The 22,156-nt window shown below is 38.7% G+C and overlaps 2 protein-coding genes across 6 annotated transcripts; both read left to right on the forward strand.

Moving 5' to 3' along the window:
• Nucleotides 1–2,524: 2,524 nt before the first annotated feature.
• dpm2 (dolichyl-phosphate mannosyltransferase subunit 2, regulatory) lies at nt 2,525–12,835 on the forward strand. Of its 2 annotated transcripts, none has more exons than XM_084056623.1 (4): nt 2,525–2,604; nt 6,136–6,225; nt 7,577–7,679; nt 12,659–12,835. In XM_084056623.1, the coding sequence occupies exons 1-4, from the start codon at nt 2,602–2,604 to the stop codon at nt 12,712–12,714; spliced, it is 252 nt and encodes an 83-aa protein (XP_083912749.1). In that variant the 5' UTR covers nt 2,525–2,601; the 3' UTR covers nt 12,715–12,835. The 2 variants fall into 2 exon arrangements, with proteins under 2 accessions (XP_083912749.1, XP_083912748.1); XM_084056622.1 differs by lacking the exon at nt 12,659–12,835 and adding an exon at nt 10,345–12,330 and having other exon boundaries at nt 2,536–2,604.
• Nucleotides 12,836–13,990: 1,155 nt separating this feature from the next.
• On the forward strand, nt 13,991–19,836 carry coa1 (cytochrome C oxidase assembly factor 1). Of its 4 annotated transcripts, none has more exons than XM_084057361.1 (5): nt 13,991–14,039; nt 15,939–16,037; nt 16,760–16,911; nt 18,658–18,734; nt 19,187–19,836. In XM_084057361.1, the coding sequence occupies exons 2-5, from the start codon at nt 15,944–15,946 to the stop codon at nt 19,311–19,313; spliced, it is 450 nt and encodes a 149-aa protein (XP_083913487.1). In that variant the 5' UTR covers nt 13,991–14,039; nt 15,939–15,943; the 3' UTR covers nt 19,314–19,836. The 4 variants fall into 4 exon arrangements, with proteins under 4 accessions (XP_083913487.1, XP_083913488.1, XP_083913486.1 ...); XM_084057362.1 differs by having other exon boundaries at nt 14,019–14,039; nt 15,942–16,037; XM_084057360.1 differs by lacking the exon at nt 13,991–14,039 and having other exon boundaries at nt 14,572–16,037.
• The last annotated feature ends 2,320 nt before the right edge of the window (nt 19,837–22,156 follow it).

Consider the following 22,156-nt stretch of genomic DNA (forward strand, 5'->3'; position numbering starts at 1 on the left):
ACTTTGGTTAAAATAAGTGTTAAATAGCTCTTTATTCTGATAGTAACCATTGCTCTAGAGTGTTTGTTCAGTAAAAGGAGTCTCCCATGTCTCTTCAGCTCTTTATTAAACAGAACATGCATTTTCAGTGCTCTCTCCTGATTTGGCTTAAATTTTGTCACCCACCTGAGAATGTACTATATTCTGTTTACTAAAGAGCTGGAGAGACCCCTGTGACCGAACAAACGCTCTGTAGCAATGATTACTATCATAGTACTTTATAACAAAACAAAAACAAAAAAATACCAAAAAATATCACTTACCCTACCTTTAAATGTCTGAAAATACACATTAACATGAATTAATGGAGAAGCTAATTTGTAAAAAAAAAACTAAAAAAAACAACAACATTAATTTATGCAACATTTGTGCTGTCAAACAAGTATATGAAGCTATGAAATCTATGAAAAGGTTTAATGTGCAACACAAATATACAATAGGCTACGTAGTGGGGAGGGGCTGCTTCATCTCTCGCTCAGCTAAGGGGTCCTTGCTGGGCTGAAAAACGTTGAAGACCCCTGTTCTAAATATTTAGACATGCATGTAGTCTTGCTGGTATCAAGAAGACTCACCTCAAAACCAACTCACCTCAGAGGTAGGAATACTCACCTCGGAAGACTCACCTCAGAGGTAGGAATACTCACCCCAAAGATTTTCGGGGGGTAGGAACACTCACCCCATGACCTGAGAACACTCACCTCGGAAGACTCACCTCAGAGGTAGGAATACTCACCCCAATGTTTAAAAAAAGGTAAAAAGGTAGATCTACCGGCTTGTGAGCTATGATGTTTAATCCATATCTGGATTACTCCATATCTGGATTAAATTCTTTCTTTGAAGGTATAGAATTAATAAAGTGCTTTAAATAGTGCTTTAAATACAAGGTAGATTTCATCAGAAAAGGTAAAAAGGTAGATCTACCGGCTTGTGAGCTTTCCATTTTCACAGAATGCTTTCATAATGTGAGCTTTCCATTTTCACAGAATGCTTTCATAATGATGTTTAATTACATTTAGCTAATTAAAGTGCTTTAAATACAAGGTAGATTTCATCAGAAAAGAAGGTAGATTTCATCAGAAAAGTGAACAAGGAATGCAAATAGCAAATAGCATGGTCATTTGCTATGTGTCTGCAGCTCCACACATCATAATGTGAGCTTTCCATTTTCACAGAATGCTTTCATAATGATGTTTAATTACATTTAGCTAATTAAAGTGCTTTAAATACAAGGTAGATTTCATCAGAAAAGAAGGTAGATTTCATCAGAAAAGTGAACAAGGAATGCAAATAGCAAATAGCATGGTCATTTGCTATGTGTCTGCAGCTCCACACCTTGCCCCATCCACCTATTAGATATCAAACAATGAATCATTAAGTGGGATATTAGTGTTAAGTGGTCAACCCCCCTCCTCCCCTTCACTCCTGTGCCCCCATCAAACAAACAAACAAACAAAGGTAGGAACCCAGAGAAATGAACATTCCAATGTCAATTTATGTTGTTAAATTACATTTAGCTAAGCATTATTGAACTTTAGTTACTTTAGTTACTATTAGTTATACATTTCACTATTGTAAGCATTATTGAACTTTAGTTACTAATAGATATACATTTCACTATAGTAAGCATTATTGAACTTTAGTTACTATTAGATATACATTTCACTATTGTAATATCTAATAAATATCAAATACATCTAATATGTATACAGTGATGTTAGGTTTTTAATTAAGTGAGTCCCGGGACTCACTGGTGGTCATTTGAATGAGTCCCACTAATCTTAGATTAGATGTTGGCCTATTTGACAGTGCAAAAGCATTTGCCTCTGATGCCTATAACATTAACGAGCGTCAACAAGCGTCAGCTGGAAACAGACGCACACACCTGCCTGCTGCAGTGCTCTAATTTGAAAGTGACTGGAGTCTGTCTCATTTCTCTGCAAAAGCCTTTGAATATGATGGAACATGATTACTGTGATTATTGTAAGCTCACATTTCATATCACACACACACCATTACAGTAATCATTTATGCAACTTTCACTAACCCTCCCCCCCCCCATAAAAACAAATAATAATACAAAAATATTTTTTATCAAAACATATTTTTTATCAAAAAATATTTTTTATCAAAACTTTTTTTTTTTATCTGTGAAATATTTTCGCGGACCCCCTGGCTATGCGTCGCGGACCCCCAGGGGTCCGCGGACCCCACTTTGAGAACCGTGGCATTACACCATTGAGTTTTTCTGGGTGAGTTTTCCTACCCCCGGGGGGAGTATTCCTACCCCTGAGGTGAGTGTTCCGAGGTGAGTGTTCTCAGGTCCTGAGGTGAGTTTACCCACCCCCCGGGGTGACTGTTCCTACCCCCGAGGTGAGTATTCCTTTTTCAGTTGAGGTGAGTTTGTCTTGAGGTGAGTCTTCTTGTATTCGTATTGCTATGAGCGGGTCACGTGGTCTTGCCAATGCGGATTTTATTTTGAAGTCCATAGCCGGTAGTGCTGTAGTTTCCTTCAGTGGTTCACTTGACGCTACGACTCGACGAAGCTTAAAGTGACGTTTAGAAATGGTGAGAGAAAACTCAACACTCATTTAATACTAGACATCTTTACATTGATTTACTAACCATCGTAATCAATACTAGCGTTAGATCAAGACTATCGTAGGTGTATTTTATCGAGTCTTGACTTTTACTTTCGTATCTACGAGAGTCTCAGCGACCGCCCCCCAGTTTGCCTTAGAGTGTCACCAGTAAAGCCTGTATTTCTCCAAACATGTACAAATGCAAAACATAAGCTGTTTAGCCGCTTACCCCAAATGTTAACTAGGTTTCCGGTGTATTCGTTCAATGTATTAGGCCATATTCTTTAATAGAGAAGTGTTTTAATCCCGTGTTTGGCTGAATCTGTCGGGCCGAAGTTCCCAATGGGCGGTAGTGACGGGGCGCATCTGCTGAAAGCCAGAATTACACTAAATGTAAACAGGAAATAAACGAGGGGGGAATGAAGTTCGGCCACGGACGGGATTAAAACACTTTTTTATTAAAAAGTATGGACTAATACATTGCACAAATACTCCGGACACCTAGTTAACATTTGTGGCAAGGGGGTAAGCACCTTATATTTTGCATTTGTACATGTTTGGAGAAATACAGGCTTTACTGGTGACATTCCAGGGCCAACTGGGGGGTAGTCGCCAAGATTCGTAGAAACAAAATGTCAAAGTCGATCAAATACATCTACGAGAGTCTTAATCTAAGGCTAAATCAATACTAATATTCATAGACTGTTCAGTGATCAGATCATCCTATAGAACTTTCGTGTGAAAGCTGTTAATGCATCATATTGTTGTTTGAGAAACAAAGCCTCGTTTCAAACAATTACAAACGGTTTGTAATCGGTGTCGCTTGCCTAAAAGAACAGATACAAGCTCACAACTTGTCAGACTCATCCCCATATGATGGAGTTAAGTCTTAAATGGCTCATTTCAGTGGTTGAATAATATAGGAATTGACACTGGTAGTCTGATACTGATAGTCTAAATACTTGTACAGATTTAGATCTATATAGATCCTTGTAGCCTTGTATACAGGTACCTGTAGAGAATATAGATCTCTATTTAATGGCCTTGTGCAGTGGTGGAAAAAGTACTCACATTCTTTACTTAAGTAAAAGTATCAATACTGCAATCTAGAAATACCCTGTTACAAGTAAAAGTCCAGAATTAAACATTTACTTGAGTAAAAGTACAAAAGTATTGGCATCAAAATGTACTTAAAGTACTAAAAGTAAAAGTACTTAAATGTTTGAAAATAGCAGATCTACAAGCTCACAATGCGTCGCGATGCATTGTAGATCTTGTAGCTTGTAGATCGGCTATTTTCAAATAGCCTATGTATAAAGTAGGGCTGAAGTGGTTAATGTATGTTTCATAATATCATAATTAATATCTGAAAAGTAACTATTAACTAAAGTTTTCAAATAATTGTAGTAGAGTAAAAGTACAATATTTGCCTCTGAGATGTAGTGGAGTAGAAGTGAAAGTATTGGAAATTGGAAATACTCAAGTAAAGTAAAGTACAAATACCTCAAAATTGTACTTAAGTAAATGCACTTAGTTACTTTCCACCACTGTACATAATAGCCTTGTATGTATAGGTACCTGCAGATAATTTAGATCTCTATTTAATGGCCTTGTATACCTGTAGAAGATCTTTATAAGGTCAAGGACCCCCCCCCCCCCCCCCACTACATATTGTATAACATAACATTGTGTTGCAGATTAAACTTCTGTCATAGATTTCATTTCATAGATAGCTTCATAGACTTGTTTGACACTGACAGCACTATCACGTGTAAATTCATGTTTTTGTTCATGTGTATTTTCAGACATTTAACCACTTAAACCCTCAATACTTGGTACACATGTTTCCCCCCGACAAATCTCTTTGCCGAAAATAGCTGATCTACAAGCTCACAACGCAAAGCTTTGTGAACTTGTAGATCGGTTAATGTACCCCCCAGAATAGTGCTGCTAGGGTTCAAGTGGTTAATGTAAAAATACAAAATTAAGTTCCTATCACACAAAGATTTGGCGGCTGTAGTAGCTCTTAGGACCCCTAGGGGTCCCGGAATAGCCTCCAATAAAACTGTACTAGAGAATTAGATTCATAATGCACAAGCTCTAGAATCTACAAATCTACAAATCTCAATAAATAGACGATCTACAAGCTCACTACACGTCACTATTTTTGTCTGAATGTTCAGGCTTCTAGAGTTCATGTGGTTAAAATGATATTTTCATCTTGAGCCCAGAATCCATGAGATAAGGTCCATTTATAAGACATTCAGGACAGTGCTTTTATACAAAGGTTTAAAATTGTATTTTTTTTAAAATTACTATTACTATTAAAATGTTGTTACTTGTCTATAAATGTCTCTGTGGCTCTGGGCCTGGGCCCCAGCTACATCTTAGACATGCTTGAGTTGTTCCCAAAGTTGAAACAAAACATGGTGAAGCAGCATTTCACCATATGCACCAAACCTTGAACAATATTCCAGGTTACATTAGACAATCTCCAACCATAGCCGTTTTTAAGTCCAAGTTAAAAACATTTATTTAACATTGCTCTACCCAATGATGGCTAAGAACAGCTAGGTCTTACTTGGGCTTTACATGAGCTGTGCTCTCACTTTGTATTATGTTTTGTATCAAAGGTGGGAGTATGTGTTATAATGTATATGCTGATTATGCTCCTTTCTCATTTCAATTGTATCTATTACATTCTCCATTTCCTTTTAAAGTGCATTGTTGCACTCTGTATTTTTATTCTGTATTCTGCCTTGCCTTGACATGCCATGTTATCTAGACACATGCTAGGTTCTTGGTTTACCTGGCTGGTATCCTATACAGTAGCTTCAATGTACAGATTATTAATTTGATAGTATATTGGTAAGACTGGTGCTAGGTTCATTGTTTATGTTTACCTGGTATCCTATAGTTTCAATGTACAGATTATCATTTTGATAGTATATTGTTTAGACTGATGCTAGGTTCATTGTTTACCTGAAATCTTAGATTACTGAGGCACTACACTATCTGCACATTATATTGATCATCAAAAGGAGTTAATATAGCACCAAAGTGAGTACCAATTTTAACCCTATACATTGGCTATTTTCTTATTCTTGAAAAAATCACACCCTGTGTGAAGGTAGCGGCGCCTTTGATACATTTTGTCATCGATATGTGTTTATAATGTGTTTATAGCCATGTGTCACGTGAAGCTTGACCAATCACTTTGTTGACGTGTCTGACCAATCAGAACGTTGACGCAAAAGCCAGGTATAGAGCAGGAAGCGCCGCTAAAAACACTGATGATTCACCCTGCCTTATTGCCTATGTCCTCAGCCTATCAGAATGCTTGTTCAATTAAAACAATATTTTCTGTCTAAAATTATAAAAGTGATTTTTGAGGCTGAGGACAATGAAGCAGCAGTGGTAGGAGTTAGGCAGAAATGTCAATTTGTTCTCTCTCTCTCTCTCTCTCTCTCTCTCTCTCTCTCTCTCTCTCTCTCTCTCTCTCTCTCTCTCTCTCTAGGCTACAGGGACAGATCAAGTAGTAGGCGTTGGACTGGTTTGCTTCAGTTTGCTGTTGTTTACATATTATTCCGTCTGGGTCATTGTTCTGGTGAGTCTACACAATTATTATATTAGGGTTTATTATACATAAACATTATGTTATTACACAAGCATATCATATATATCATAACATTAAGCAAAAACCCTAAACAAGTTATTACCTAATTGTGTCATTGTATAGTTACAAAAACCTTTTATCTTTCAGATTACAAGTTATAATCCCAATTGTTTCATGAGCTACACATGATAATTGGGGATGTCCGATATTATCGGCCGATAAAAGCATACAAATGTAATATCGGAAAATATCGTTACCACTTTAAAAAAGGGGGGGGGGGCTAGTGAAAGTTACAGGAGTTCTTACTGTATGGTGTGCGTGATATGAAATGTTAGCTTACCATAATCACAGTAATCCTTAATCATATTCCATCATATTCAAGGGCTTTTGGAGAGAAATGAGACAGACTCCAGTCACTTTCAGTTTAGAGCACTGCAGAGGGCAGGTGTGTGTGTGTGTGTGTGTGTGTGTGTCTGTGTCCAGCTGACAAGGCAATTATGTTTCTGCACTTGTCAAATAGGCCAACATTTAACTTTTACTAGCCACCCTCTCTGGGCTGGCTTCATATTTTGTTCAAATTGCTGTTAATAAGTAGGCTACACTTGGTTGGTAAAGTCCAGATATGAAGAATATGGCTATGAGATTAGTGGAATTTATATTTATGCAGTACCCGTAGGTAGCACTTTCCGTAGCACTTGCCGTAGCCTCGACAACCTTGCAGGCTTATTCAAAGGTGAAACATGTAACTTAGATAGCATGTTATGTGGACAGATGCCAGGTCATTGTTGACCTGGCATTAGTGATGCGCGGGTTGACCCGTAACCCGCGGGTCAACCCGCGGTGCGGGTGGGTCGAGTCAGAATTTCAGAGGAAATTATGCGGGCTGCGGGTGAGCGGGTCAGCCGCTCTCACACGCAAAAAAATGAAAATAAATCACATGCTCTTGTTTTGTCTTTATTCCTAATAAGAATAAGAATAATAACAATAAAACAGTTTGAATACACTTGGGGATTATTTTCTAACCATGAATTTACAGAATTATAGGTACGACCCGCGGGGCTCAACCCGGACTGCGGGGCGCGGGGCGGTTTGAGCCATAGATTTATATATGGGTTCGCGAGGCGGGTTGAGGCGGGTTGGGTTCCGGGGCGGGGCGAGTCATGAAAAAACCCGACCCGCGCATCACTACCTGGTATCCTATAGTGTTTCAATGTACAGTTTATTGATTTGTTTTGTGTTGATATTCTACGGTTAGACTGATGATAGGTTCTTGGTTTACTATATGTATTATGATCATGAGCTACACGTCATAATAATAATAATAATAATAATGATATTTCAGCCCTTCGTGGACAGTGATCATGAGCTCCACAGGTACTTTCTTCCCAGAGAGCATTCAGTCATCCTTCCTGGAATCGCTGCTGTACTTGGTCTTCTCTGTATAGGTGAGTACACTGCTGGAAAGTAACAAAGTACATTTACTCAAGTACTTTATTCAACCCATTAAGACCTGAGGCCGATCCTACAAATGCCTTCTAAATCAGTAGTTCTCAAACGTTTTCGTGCCAAGGACCCCCAAAATGATACAGACCCCCCCCACCCCCCATCTGAAAATGTTTTGTGTCAGGGACCCCCAGGAGAGAAGATTTGTGTTAAAAAAAAAGGTATATATACAAGCTCGTAGCGCGGCACAGAGTGACGTGCTGTGAGCTGGTACATCTGCTATTTTTGAGAACCACTGTTCTAAATCCTAAGAGTAAAAAAAAAAAATCACACCCTGTGTGAAGGTAGCGGCGCTTTTGATACATTTTGTCATCGATATGTGTTTATAATGCGTTTATACGATTAAATAAATATATTGACAATGTGTCACGTGAAGCTTGACCAATCACTTTGTTGACGGGTCTGACCAATCAGAACGTTGACGGGTCTGACCAATCAGAACATTGACGGGTCTGACCAATCAGACGTTGACGGGTCTGACCAATCAGAATGTTGACGGTGAACACGGACAAAGTCAGGTATAGAGCAGGATCCGCTCGCGCCGCTAAAAAACATGTTGCTTTACTATAGCTCAAATCTAAAATGACAGAGATTCTTTCCCAGTTTTAATGGATGAAGTACAACATTGTCAAACCAACTCTTGTTCCTATCTTTTCCACGGTTCTGTTTGTTTTTAAGTCACAGACGGAAAGAGATAGAGACGGAAAGTATAAAATCATAAGATGTCTGCCTCTGGGGACGGCTGTTCTCAACCTTTTTTTTAACCCTTTAAGACCCGGAACGCATCTGTGTTATTTTAAGATTTCTTTGGCTATTAAAACATAGCTTTTAAACTGTTCGGATTTAGAAGACATTTGTAGAATCCCCAGAAGCAAAGATTTGAGTTTCAAATGTTCACTTTGAAAATATATATATTCAAATATTTGCTATATTTGAAAAGCCCAAAGAAATCTAAAAATGACAGAGATGCGTTCCTGGTTTGAATGGGTTAACTGCCGACCCCGGAAAAGACTTGACCAAGTCTCGCGTCCCCCCGTCCGTCCGTCCGTCCGTCCTTCCCAACTCACCCATCTAACAACATACACACACACATGAGACAAATGCATGTGCCCGTGCGCTCACTAGGGCACGTCACAATTATGAAATTGTACTCGACGATTAATAGGTGCTAAAATAGTTGCGATTAACGGTTGAATTGCGTTTCTGTGGTTGAACACTGCAGCATTATGAATACAAATTACATTTCTGTTTAGGCTTCGTAAACAAGGGTGCACCGGGCAGAAGTAACTTGCATAATTTAATGACCTTATACTTAAAAAAATGAAAAACATGAATAGTGGAAATAGCCAATCTAGTTTTGAGCTTGTAGATCTGCTACTTCCACTATTTTCCAACTATTTTAGAAAATATATGAACATTTTTCAACATGGTAATGATTATGACGGTTTTGAAGATTATGCAAAAAATAAGTGATTATTTCAAATAATTGCGATTAGGCGATTATGTAATAATTGTTACAGGCCTAGCACTCACTGAACAAACACATGTGCAGCGCACACTATGGTGGATAAAATTCATATAACAGTCATTGTGGTATTTATTAATTGAATGTATCAGTAGATGCAACAATCATCACCTGTCCTTCCTTGTCAAACTCCTTTCCTTGACAAACTCCTTACAAACAGCCGACTCTTGCAAACCTATTTCAAACATGCCGACTATGTGTGAGTCAACATAAGGAGTGACCATCTGTTGTTACCTCCTGTGTACTTCTCCAATGTACTCAAAATGTACTTAAAATACCTAAAGTAAAAGTACTAAAATGTTTAAAAATAGCAGATCTACAAGCTCACAACACGATGTGATGCGTTGTGAGCTTGTAGATCGGCTATTTTCAAATAGCCTATGTATAAAATAGGGCTAAAGTGGTTAATGTATGTTTCATAATATAACAATTGATAATTGCAAAGTAACTAAAGTTTTCAAATAATTGTAGTGGAGTAAAAGTACAATATTTGCCTCTGAGATAGTGGAGTAAGTAAAAGTACTGGAAACTGGAAACAGTAAAGTAAAAAAAAAAAAATTGTGCAGTACTTGAGTACATGTACTTAGTTACTTTACACCACTGACCGTGCGTCCAAGTGCACAGCTCTTCCCCCAGCTCCAGTAGCCAGTGGCCACGCATATTCCTCCTCCTCTTCGTATTTATTCAAATTGCCTGTAAACAGAAAGATCCATCCACAATCGCAGGGCTGTCGAGAGCCACCGTTTTACTTCGCAGCCACGGGGTAAAAGTTATGTATTTCATACGTATGAAAGATTCTTGAACCTGGAGAAATGAAATGGATGGAGCAAATTTCATTTTTTGTGCTTCCACTGAAATATGAACTGAGAAAACAGAATTCAAGTTATTAATATATATACATGTTTTGTTTTATTTGTGTGTGTGTGTGTGTGTGTGTGTGTGTGTGTGTGTGTGTGTGTGTGTGTGTGTGTGTGTGTGTGTGTGTGTGTGTGTGTGTGTGTGTGTGTGTGTGTGTGTGTGTGTGTGTGTGTGTGTGTGTGTGTGTGTGTGTGTGTGTGTGTGTGTGTGTGCGCGCTGCACAGGGGCTTTCACTGGAGTTGTCATGTGGAAGAACCGAAAACCAAAGAAGGTGGACTGAACCAAATGCATTCCATTTGCCCAATCAAATGCTCGGAAACAACCACCTTCGCTCAATCAAAAGCTCTAAAACAACTACCAGGTGTCTGTGGCCTCAGACTGTGTCTGTGGGCCCTTGTAGATCGTCTTTTTTTGTGTGACTCCGACACACTGCAATCTACAAATGTGTCTTTTCCCCTGGATCGAATTTTTTCTAGCAGTGCTGTTGAGGGCTTCATACCATGATGAGCGTAACCCCTTAAGACCGGGAACGCATCTCTGTAACCACTTTAACCGTTATTTTATACTTTGGCTATTCAAAAATAGCAGATATACAAGCTCATAGCAAATCTTTGAATATATATTTTTTTTAAAGCAAACATTTTTTACTCAAATCTTTGCTTCTGGGGGTCCCTGGAACAACATTTTTTTTTCATATCATTTTGGGGGTCCTTGACATGAACAATATAGATTTGAGTTACAAAATATGTTCGCTTTGAAAATAATGAATACAAAAAATAGCAGATCTACAAGCTCACAGTGAGCTTGTATATCTGCTATTTTTGAATAGCCAAAGAAATCTTAAAATGACACGGCATGTGTTCCCGGATTGAATGGGTTAAACTAGGGACTGAAAGCATGCAGTATTTATGACAATGATCACTAAGGTAACACATCCAAGTGTAAAGTCTGGTCAAATACCCATAGACTTAAATGGAATGAAAATGATTCTCTGCAGCCAGCAGGAAGGGGATATAGTGACACATTTTAGGCCATTAGTGAGAACTGCAGTGTTTTTATTATTACCACACTGGCAGGAAATAATTCACGTCACACATTACACACAGATGGTCATTATGGGATTTTGTTCTTTTTTTTTAGAGAGAGAATGGGACGTTTGCATGAGTTTATTTTAGAGCAGCATTGTGGCTTAGTCTGTTGCACAAACCAGGTGAAAGGTCCTTTTATTTGTAAAGGAAATAAACGCGATTATGAAATGAGTTTGGACCAGTGATAATAGTTATTTTTTGTATGCTGCAGATGCTTGTAAAATGAAGACTTGGACCAATAGTTCACCCAAAACACATGTTTCCCTGTCAATTACTCAAGCCTTGAATTCATGGAGATGTTTTGTTTTTGTTTGTGTTTTTTTGTTTCCTGTCTGATCCAATATTCCAGGTTTTAATTCAATGTAAGTAAATAGGAGGCCAAGGCAAAACTATATAGAAATATTAAGGTATGAACTCCAAACTTGGTCTAATCCAGGGAGGAGTACTACTGTCCAGCTTGTAAGTGAATGTTTTAAATAACGTTTTGCCCTTGTTAAAGTTTGACAACAAAATCCCCATGAATTCAAGGATTCATGGGGTTAGTAACTTTTACTAACTCACAGGGTTAGTCATTTTTTGGGTGAACTATTCCTTTACTAGGAGAAAATAAGCATAATGTTATAGTGATATTTAGGAGAGAGACACCAGATCTGGGTAGTTTGTTGGTTCATTAATACGTAAATGGTGGAATTTGATCAAGTTATCATTTCTGTGATAAAGTACTTTTTTTTTTTTTTACAATGTACTTAACTGAAGTACATAGTTTCTGTGTAACCACCTGGATTCACTTGTCTTCACTCTCTTTGAGTTAAACATCTTTTCTTATCCATCAAAAATGTAATTGTGTTTATGTTTATTCATTTATTTGTTTAATCAGTTAAATGCTCTCAGGAACTTTAATCAAATCAAGGGGTTTCAAATGGATTAGAAAGCTTTGCATTGCTTTGCGTAAAAACATATGGGTCAAAACATGGATAATGCCAGGGTTACTCAAAGTGGGTGCCGCATAATACTAATTGATAAATATCACTTCAGTTTAACCGCTTAGACCCTCTATACTTAGTCAAACAGACCTGAGTTGCACTGTACTTGAAGCGTTCTTTTTTCCCCCTTCTACACCAAATCTCTACAAGCTCACGTTGTGACTATTTTTGGTGAATGTCCCCCCCCCCCAGAATAGGGATGCTGGGGTTTAATCGGTCTCAACAGACTGATTTGTGCTTTATACTTGTTCCAGATCTGCTTTTGTGTGTGTGTGTGTGTGTGTGTGTGTGTGTGTGTGTGTGTGTGTGTGTGTGTGTGTGTGTGTGTGTGTGTGTGTGTGTGTGTGTGTGTGTGTGTGTGTGTGTGTGTGTGTGTGTGTGTGTGTGTGTGTGTGTGTGTGTGTGTGTGTGTGTGCGTGCGTGCGTGCGTGCGTGCGTGCGTGCGTGCGTGCGCGCGTGCTGCACAGGGGCTTTCACTGGAGTTGTCATGTGGAAGAACCGAAAACCAAAGAAGGTGGACTGAACCAAATGCATTCCATTGACCTTCGCCCAATCAAATGCTCGGAAACAACCACCTTCGCTCAATCAAAAGCTCTAAAACAACCACCAGGTGTCTGTGGCCTCAGACTGTGTCTGTGGGCCCTTGTAGATCGTCTACAAGTGTCTCTACAAGCTCACGTTGTGACTATTTTTGGTGAATGTCCCCCCCCCCCCCCCCCTCCCCCAAGAATAGGGATGCTGGGGTTTAATCGGTCTCAACAGACTGATTTGTGCTTTATACTTGTTCCAGAGCTGCTTTTGGCTTTCAGTTTTAATACATAGAAAACCTTTTGGGCATCCTAAGTTGTTGAAGCCCTCTAACAACTAGCCTGTGGGTATGTCCCATGCTGCCAAATATAAAAACAAATAGTCTGCACCTATAGACCCCTTAACAGACGACGTCACACTATTTGCAAGCGTCATACTGGTTGCAAATGAAACCCATTCTGTCAGGTCTCGCTTGGGCGCACAGCACTAGCTAACAGAGGGGGTTGGGGCGTGAAACCAGCAGCACCCCGAAACAACAGGTTGAAAATTGATTGCATGAAACAATCACCTGTGCATCCAGTCTCAATGTTGGTAAACAAATAGTTGGTCTATAGCCCAGCTCTGAGATGGTATGTAGGAGTGGTTGGTATTTAATGACCTTGGTAATAAAGGCCTCCTCTAGGCTCCTCTACACACACACACACACACACACACACACACACACACACACACACACACACACACACACACACACACACACACACACACACACACACAAATCACTTTCAACCCAGATTTGTCTCAAACAAGGGATTACATTTGTTATACTGCTATGCCAGCAACATGTAGAATGCTCTACCAACAGTCATAAAAAAGTACCTATGTGGCTGCAATTCGGAACTATACCCTGTAAAAAACTACCCTCCCCTACCGTACATATTTATATTTTTGATTACTACGTTTATATGATGTTTTTGCTTTGTATTGTATATTTGTCTCTCATTAAATGTTTTGATGAATTGAGTACACAGGACCCCAATGGAAACTAGGCATAGTGCTTTCTTGGTATAATCCTCTTAGCAGACCATGTATTGAGCTGTAGGCCTACTTTCCTGTGCTTTTTTTGCAAACTGCTTATCAATCAATCATTGGTTCATTGATTAATTCAATCAATCAATCAATCGTTGAGTATTCAGGCATTTTATTCTGAAGGCCGGAAATTCCTACTTCCATTGTTCCCGCATGTATCACTTGACGCGCCTGGCGACGTCATCAATATGCGACGGGACTCCGTGTAAACCTTCTCCATCAGATAGGAAGGTAAAAGAGGTTAAATGTATTGATTTATTTATTGAATGTTTCATTCCCAGTTTATATGCATGTTACATGTTGTTTAGATCAGTTTATATACATGTTACATGTTGTTTAGATCAGTTTAAATGCATGTTAAATGTTGTTTAGATCAGTTTATATACATGTTACATGTTGTTTAGATCAGTTTCTATACATGTTACATGTTGTTTAGATAAGTTTATATGCATGTTACATGTTTAGATCAGTTTATATGCATGTTACATGTTGTTTAGATCAGTTTATATGCATGTTACATGTTTAGATCAGTTTATATGCATGTTACATGTTGTTTAGATCAGTTTATATGCATGTTACATGTTGTTTAGATCAGTTTATATGCATGTTACATGTTTAGATCAGTTTATATGCATGTTACATGTTGTTTAGATCAGTTTATATGCATGTTACATGTTGTTTAGATCAGTTTATATACATGTTACATGTTGTTTAGATCAGTTTATATGCATGTTACATGTTGTTTAGATCAGTTTAACTGCATGTTACATGTTGTTTAGATCAGTTTATATGCATGTTACATGTTGTTTAGATCAGTTTATATGCATGTTACATGTTGTTTAGATCAGTTTAACTGCATGTTACATGTTGTTTAGATCAGTGGTTCTCAAACGTTTTCATATCAAGGACCCCAAAAATGATGTGTATTTGGCCGCGGACCCCCATATACAAATATTTTGTTCCAGGGACCCCCCCAGAAGCAAAGATTTGAGTTACAAAAGTTCGCTTTAAATATATATATTCAAAGACTTGCACAAGTTTCATGATTTTTCAAAAATAGCTACTACTGTATTTTTGAATACCCAAAGTACAAAAGGTTAAAGTGGTTGAAATTATTCTGATGCTATATTAACACATTTTGCTGGGGACGCCCTGGTACCCCCCCCCCCCCCCACACACACACAGTGACTTTGAAATGTCCACGTTGAATCGATTTATTTAAAGATCAGTGATTCTCAAACCTTTTCGAGGACCCCCGAATTAATGCCCTGTGGACCCCCATGTGATAATATTTTGGGGGACCCCTATAAAAGATCTGTGTTGTTAAAAGTCTTTCTTTTTTATCCACGTTTTCCCCCCAAAAAATCATGACTTTTTTGAAAATAGCAGATCTACAAGCTCACAACACGTCGCAGTGCGACGCGTTGTGCTAGTCTTGAATGTATTATTTTTTATCCACATTTTCCCCAAAAATCATTTCTAAATAATCTACAGAGCCGATGTGTCAATATAAGTGGTGGAGGACGTTCTCTCTCTCTCTCTCTCTCTCTCTCTCTCTCTCTCTCTCTCTCTCTCTCTCTCTCTGGTTTAGGGGGGTCTTCAAAGTAAGGACCCCTTAGCTGAGGGAGAGATGAAGCAGGGACCCCCCCACGATATATTTAATAAAATCGTGTTGCAGATTAAACTTTTTCATAGATGTCATAGAAAGCTGCATAGACTTGTTTGACAGACACTATCATCAGTGTTGTGTAAATGATTATTATTTCATATGTAAATTATTATTATTTTATTATTATAATTTCTATTATGTTGGATTCATGTTAATATTGTCAGACCACTTAAACACTTTGTGAACTTGACCTTTGGCTCTGTACTTCGTCTACTCTTGTTGTTGTGTGTGTGTGTGTGTGTGTGTGTGTGTGTGTGTGTGTGTGTGTGTGTAGTTTTCGTTCCCTACCTATGTTGAATACACTTATTGTAAGTCGCTTTGGATAAAAGCGTCTGCTAAATGACTGTAATGTAATGTGTGTGTGTGTGTGTGTGTGTGTGCGTGCGTGCGTGCGTGCGTGCGTGCGTGCGTGCGTGCGTGCGTGCGTGTGTGTGGTGTGCGTGCGTGCGTGTGAGTTCCAGCAGTGATGAGGGTGTCTACCAGTAAACTACAACAGTTAGCCATCTTCACCACCATCCTGACGGGCGGAGGTGTGGGAACCATGTATTACCTCATACAGAGTGAGTAATACACAGAACCATGTATTACCTCATACAGAGTGAGTACAGTACACAGAACCATGTATTACCTCATACAGAGTGAGTACAGTACACAGAACCATGTATTACCTCATACAGAGTGAGTACAGTACACATGGAACCATGTATTACCTCATACAGAGTGAGTACAGTACACAGGGAACCATGTATTACCTCATACAGAGTGAGTACAGTACACATGGAACCATGTATTAGTTACTATATCAGTGGTGCTCAAACTTTTTCATGTGAAGGACCACCCAAAATTATATGTATTTGGCCACGGACCCCCATCTCAAAATATGTTGTTCCAGGGACCCCTAGAAGCAAGGATTTGAGTTAAAAATGTTGAATGAAAAATATATATATATATTCAAAGATTTGCAAGCTCATAGCTTGGCACGAAGTGACGCACTATGAGCTTGTATGTGCTATAGCTCAAATCTAAAATGACACAGATGCTTTCCCGGTTTAAATGGGTTAATATAAGATGGCGTAATAATATATATTGTGACAGGCTTAGCTCTGTGTGAATGTCATGGAAAACTGTACCGATACCATTTTTTCCTTCCCGATACAGATTGTGATACCCATAGCTTGCGTTGTGAGCTTGTAGATCTGCTATTTTGCTATCGTGCGACTAAAGTTCTGAAGTTTGGTCATTATTCTCCTCCCTGCTCTTGCACTTTCGTCTGTCCAATCAGAGAACTTCAGTAAGTCGGATTACCACCGATTGGCTGTGGAACAGCTGGAGGCATGTCCCGTTGCCATGGAAAGCCTGGGAGCCCCGCCTCTAAAAGTGCACAACATCCACCTTACAGACAGAAGCAACCGGGTGGACCCCCATACTGCCCAGGTACCACACACATACACACACACACACACACACACACACACACACACACACACACACACACACACACACACACACACACACACATAGTCTCTGTCGGGTGGAAACCGCATATGTCCAAAACTGTTACTTTTCAGTATTCAAATTCAAAAACAGCAAAAGTAGCAGATCTACAAGCTCATTTGAAATAAGTGTTGCGATATAGTGTTAGTAATCATTGCTATAGAGTGTTTGTTCAGTAACAGTGTTAAATATCTCTATATTGTGATAGTAATCATTGCTATAGAGTGTGTGTTCAGTAACAGTTTTAAATATCTCTATAGTGTGATAGTAATCATTGCTATAGAGCAGAGTCCTGCAACGGGCGGGGTACCCGTGGATACCCGACGAGTACCCGCGTTTGATGGGTGAAAACGGTGGGTGGGTAACATGTTATGGTGAAAGTCAGAGAGCACTGTTTCCGCCCAAACTCAATTGTTAACACAGCACAACGGCATGGAGCACGCCGGTCAGTTATCTTAACTCACAAAAACACATTGAACATACTGTTCAAATTCTGTACACCTTCAAATTAAAACCATCTGACAATGTAAACAACGACTCATGCGTACTGCGTATATGCACGTTCGTGTGCGGGGCTAAAGCTCGCTCCTCTGTTCTTCACTTGATTTCTGAACGAACCTGACCACTGAATGTAGCGCTGTTGTTGAAGGCTGCTATCTTTTTCAACACATTTCAACACTTTTAAATTGAGTGACTGTCTGTAGGCTATTTACATAATACTCTGCGTGTAATCACGGGTATACGGGCGGACAGCGGGTCCATTATTTGACGGGCGGGTCTAGTTCGTATTTTGAAATAATCACGGGTGACGGGTCGGTCTACGGATCTGATTATTGACGGGCGGGCGCAGGTTCTCAAAATTGGACCCGTGCAGTACTGTCCTATAAAGTGTTTGTTCAGTAACAGTGTTAAATAGCTCTATATCGTGATAGTAATCATTACTATAGAGTGTTTGTTCTGGAGTCTCCCTGTCTCTCCAGCTCTTTAGTGAACAGAAAATACGTTTTCAGAATGGGATACCAGTTTTTTTCCCATCAGAAGAGAGAACTCATAAAGGATACAGCATATGCCATACAGTCTAAACAAGTTAAATTGGAAGTGATGACGCGCAGTGAGTGCATTTTACTTAAATGAGTACTCTCTCTTGATTGGCAACCCACCTTAAAATGTATTTCCTGTTTGCTCAAGAGCTGGAGAGACTTGTTACTGAAAAAAAATACTCTATAGTAATGATTATCACAATATAGAGCTTTAACCTTTTAACAAAGAGATAAATACAAAAACGTTTTAAGCAAAAACATATCACTTATACTACCTTTAATTGAAAACCATGTTACGACAGCATGCCTTTAAACTAGCCTTTTATTCATTCAAATAAGTTCCAAACTGCAGCTTTTATATACTGTGTGTTCCATCTGATAAAGTGTGTGTCCAGTTGGCTGCCATTACGATCTCTTTGGGAGAAGAAATGATGCAATCATTTTGTATCTGAACACAGTACAACCCTCTGTTGATTTAGCTCAGAAGAGTATGTGTGTATATAACCAATATAATAATCAATGTGGGTTCCATCAATACACTATTCTGAGGTAAATGAACAGTGCATATGTTGCAGTGAAGGTATAGGTATCTTATAAAGTGTAGTATGGATTATTATGATATGATGATGGTTGTTTTGTGTTGCAGATTAAAATCCCAGTCACAGGAAGTAAGAATGGAGGTTATATTTATACTGCTTCAACCAGAGACTCTAATACCAACAGGTTAGTATATTCTATTCTATTCAACTATAGAGATAGGGATGTGTAACTAGAGACTCTAATCTCAGACAGGTTAGTACATTCTATTCTATTCTTTCAACTAGATACTCTCAAACAGGTTAGTACATTATATTCAATTCTTCTATTCTATTCAACTAGAGACTCTAATACCAACAGGTTAGGGCACTCTCTTCTATTCTTTGTGATATAGTGTAGCCTATCTGTTCCAATGGTCAAAGCCAAAAACACAATTCAATCGTTACTCAGTTATTTGTATGACAATCAATCGTCAAGTAAAATGTCATCATGATTGTGACAGAACTAAGTAAGGAAATCACATTTAAATCTCTCCCTCTCTGTCTGTCTGTCTCTCTCTCCGTCTATCTCTCTCTCTGTCTCTCTCTCCATCTCCCCCTTTCCCTCTCTCTCTCTCTCTCTCTCTCCCCCACCCCCAGGTGGAGTGTGAAGCTGGCGGTCTTGAAGCTCAGAGAGGGACAGACCGTCGATCTAATGACATCATCGCGTGACACGATAACATCATCAACAGAACCCTCAGAGCATGATGCAGACAGCTGGCGTTAGTTATTTTGATGCATCAAAGGCCGACTTTACCCATTTTCAACCTAACGTTAGGCAGGTTTTTTTTTTTTTTTTTCAAACAAGATTTAAATCTTTGTTATTAAAGCGAGAACTATGGCCTGCAATCTCTATTAGCTTGGATTCCCCATCGATGATGTCACTGGTAGGCAGGTTTCTGAACTGTCCACAGCCCTCCTCTGAGACACAGACCGAGTAGGGGAAACATTGTGCCATAATCCTGAGCATTAGTGAGGACCAATTATACGAAGATAAGGTTGAAAGTGGATGAAGTCGACCTTTAACAAATTTTACTGGGGACCCCCCGGACCCCACTTTGACAACCACCAACGACTGGCTTGTGACTAAATAACTACCTTGGATCCATTGGAACACAGGTTGTCTTTTTTTCCAATTCATGAAAAGTAACAGTTTTGGACACACAAGATTTCCACCTGACAGAAACCATACGTTTGCACCGGCCATAACTTCCTTATTGTGTTAATAAATTATGTGATTATTCATTGGATTATTGTGTCCCTCATATTTGTATAGCAGTCGTTCTCAACCTGTGGGACGGGATTGTTCTCCCCAATTTAGTCCTTATGCCAATTAGTAGGGGATCCCTGCTTCATCTTTCTCTCAGCTAAGGGGTCCTTGGTCTGAGAAACGTTGAAGACCCCTGGTCTAAAAGAAATCTAAACGCCCAGAATCTAAAAACACAGAAGTATCATGCATGAAAACAGTAAATGGAAACGCAACATCACAACCCAACAAAATAAACATGATAATGCATAATACTATCAGTGGTGGGAAAAGTACTCAAATGTTTTACTTAAGTAAAAGTATCAATACTGCAATGTACAAGTAATAAAAGTCTGTAATTAAAAATGTACTTGAGTGAAAGTACAAAAGTATTGGTATAAAAATGTATTTAAAGTACCAAAAGTAAAAGTACTAAAATGTTCTAAAAAGTAAAAGTACTAAAAAGTACTGAAAAGTTCACAACGCGTCGCAATGTGACGCGTTGTAGATCTTGTAGTTGTAGATCTTGTAGAGCTTGTAGATCTGCTATATTCAAATAGCCTAGGTATAAAATAGAGCTAAAGTGATTAATGTATGTTTTATAATGTAAAGTAGTAACTAAGTAACTAGTAACTTGTTTTCAAATAATTGTAGCGGAGTAAAAGTACAATATTTGCCTCTGAGATGTAGTGGAGTAGAAGTAAAAGTACGGACAATTGGAAATACTCGAGTAAAGTAAAAGTACCTCAAAATTGTACTTAAGTACAGTACTTGAGTACATGTACTTAATTACTTTACACCACTGAATCCTATCCGTGCAGTAATAATTTAATTACAGAAATGTTAACTCTTTGTGTAGTTTCCTTTTAGCCTTTTGATTGATTGATTGAATACTAAGAGGTACAATAATAAGAGGTACAGTTTCATACAAAAGGATGCTAACCCTATTAGTGGAGTAAAAGTACAATATTTGCCTCTGAGATGTAGTGGAATAGAAGTAAAAGCTTTGAAAATGGGAAATACTCAAGTAAAGTAAAAAATACCTCAAAGGTGTACTGGCAAGTAGGCTACAGCATTGGTTCTCAAAGTGGGGTCCGGGGACCCCCAGGGGTCCTTGGGGGATACCGGAGGGTCCCCAGCAAAATGAGTTAATAAAGCGTCACAATCATTTAACCCCTTTATCCATATTTTATACTTTGGCTATTCAAAAATAGCAGATCTACAAGCTTGTAGATCTGCTATTTTTGAAAAATCTTGAAAATATGTGCAAATCTTTCACCTTTTTTTTAAAAAGGCGAACATTTTTAACACATCTTTGCTTCTGGGAGTCCCTGGCACAATATGTTTTCAGGTAGGGGTCCGCGGCCACATAGCCTACCTATCAATTTAGGGGTCCTTGGCATGAAAAGGTTTGAGAAGCACTGGGCTACAGTACTTGAGTAGATTAACTTAGTTACTTTACACCAGTGGTGGAAAAAGTACTCAAATTCTTTACTTAAGTAAAAGTACCAATACTGCAATATAAAAATACTCTGTTACAAGTAAAAGTCTAGAATTAAAAATGTACCTGAGTAAAAGTACAAAAGTATTGACATCAAAATGTATTTAAAGTACCAAAAGTAAAAGTACTAAATATTTGAAAATAGCCTAGGTATAAAATGGGACTAAAGTGGTTAATGTATGTTTCATAATATCATCATTTATATCTGAAAAGTAACTAGTAACTAAAGTTTTCAAATAATTGTAGTGGAGCAAAAGTACAATATTTGCCTCTGAGATGTAGTGGAGTAGAAGTAAAAGTATTGGAAATTGGAAATACTCAAGTAAAGTACAAATACCTCAAAATTGTACTTATGTACAGTAAGTAAATGTACTTAGTTACTTTACACCACTATATGGCTACAGTTTTTATAACGATGACCCAACCAAACATACAAATATTGATTCATTCATGAAAAGTCTGAGCATGGATCAACCGACATGACGATGATGATGATGATGATGATGATGATGATTATGACGACGATGATGATAATAATGATGATGATGATGCAGTTTGTGTTGCCGTGCAGGGGAGGGGGGGGGGGGGGGGGGGACCTAACCCACACCGATATACGTGACCCGTCAAATCTTGTGACCCCACTATTAGTCCTAAAAGACCCAGAATCCACCGTCACCGTTTCACGCGTAACCTACAACGATCAACGAGCCTTAAATCACCGACGCGCACATTTGCGCAGAAACGGGCACCAGTGGTGCAAATGTAACGAAGTGCATTTACTCAAGTACTGTACTTAAGTACAATTTTGAGGTACTTTTACTTT

The sequence above is a fragment of the Gymnoscopelus microlampas genome (genome assembly GCF_963454915.1).
Source record: "Gymnoscopelus microlampas genome assembly, chromosome: 5".
Lineage (NCBI taxonomy): Eukaryota > Metazoa > Chordata > Actinopteri > Myctophiformes > Myctophidae > Gymnoscopelus > Gymnoscopelus microlampas.

What these genes read in the sequence shown, in the direction of transcription:
- coa1 (XM_084057361.1), top strand. Translation starts at nt 15,944, where the DNA reads ATGAGGGTGTCTACCAGTAAACTACAACAGTTAGCCATCTTCACCACC. An exon ending in TGGACCCCCATACTGCCCAG is followed by an intron (nt 16,912 to 18,657) that starts GTACCACACACA and finishes TTTGTGTTGCAG; the next exon opens with ATTAAAATCCCAGTCACAGG. An exon ending in AGAGACTCTAATACCAACAG is followed by an intron (nt 18,735 to 19,186) that starts GTTAGTATATTC and finishes CCCCACCCCCAG; the next exon opens with GTGGAGTGTGAAGCTGGCGG.
- dpm2 (XM_084056623.1), top strand. An exon ending in CCGTCTGGGTCATTGTTCTG is followed by an intron (nt 6,226 to 7,576) that starts GTGAGTCTACAC and finishes ATGATATTTCAG; the next exon opens with CCCTTCGTGGACAGTGATCA. An exon ending in ACTTGGTCTTCTCTGTATAG is followed by an intron (nt 7,680 to 12,658) that starts GTGAGTACACTG and finishes CGTGCTGCACAG; the next exon opens with GGGCTTTCACTGGAGTTGTC.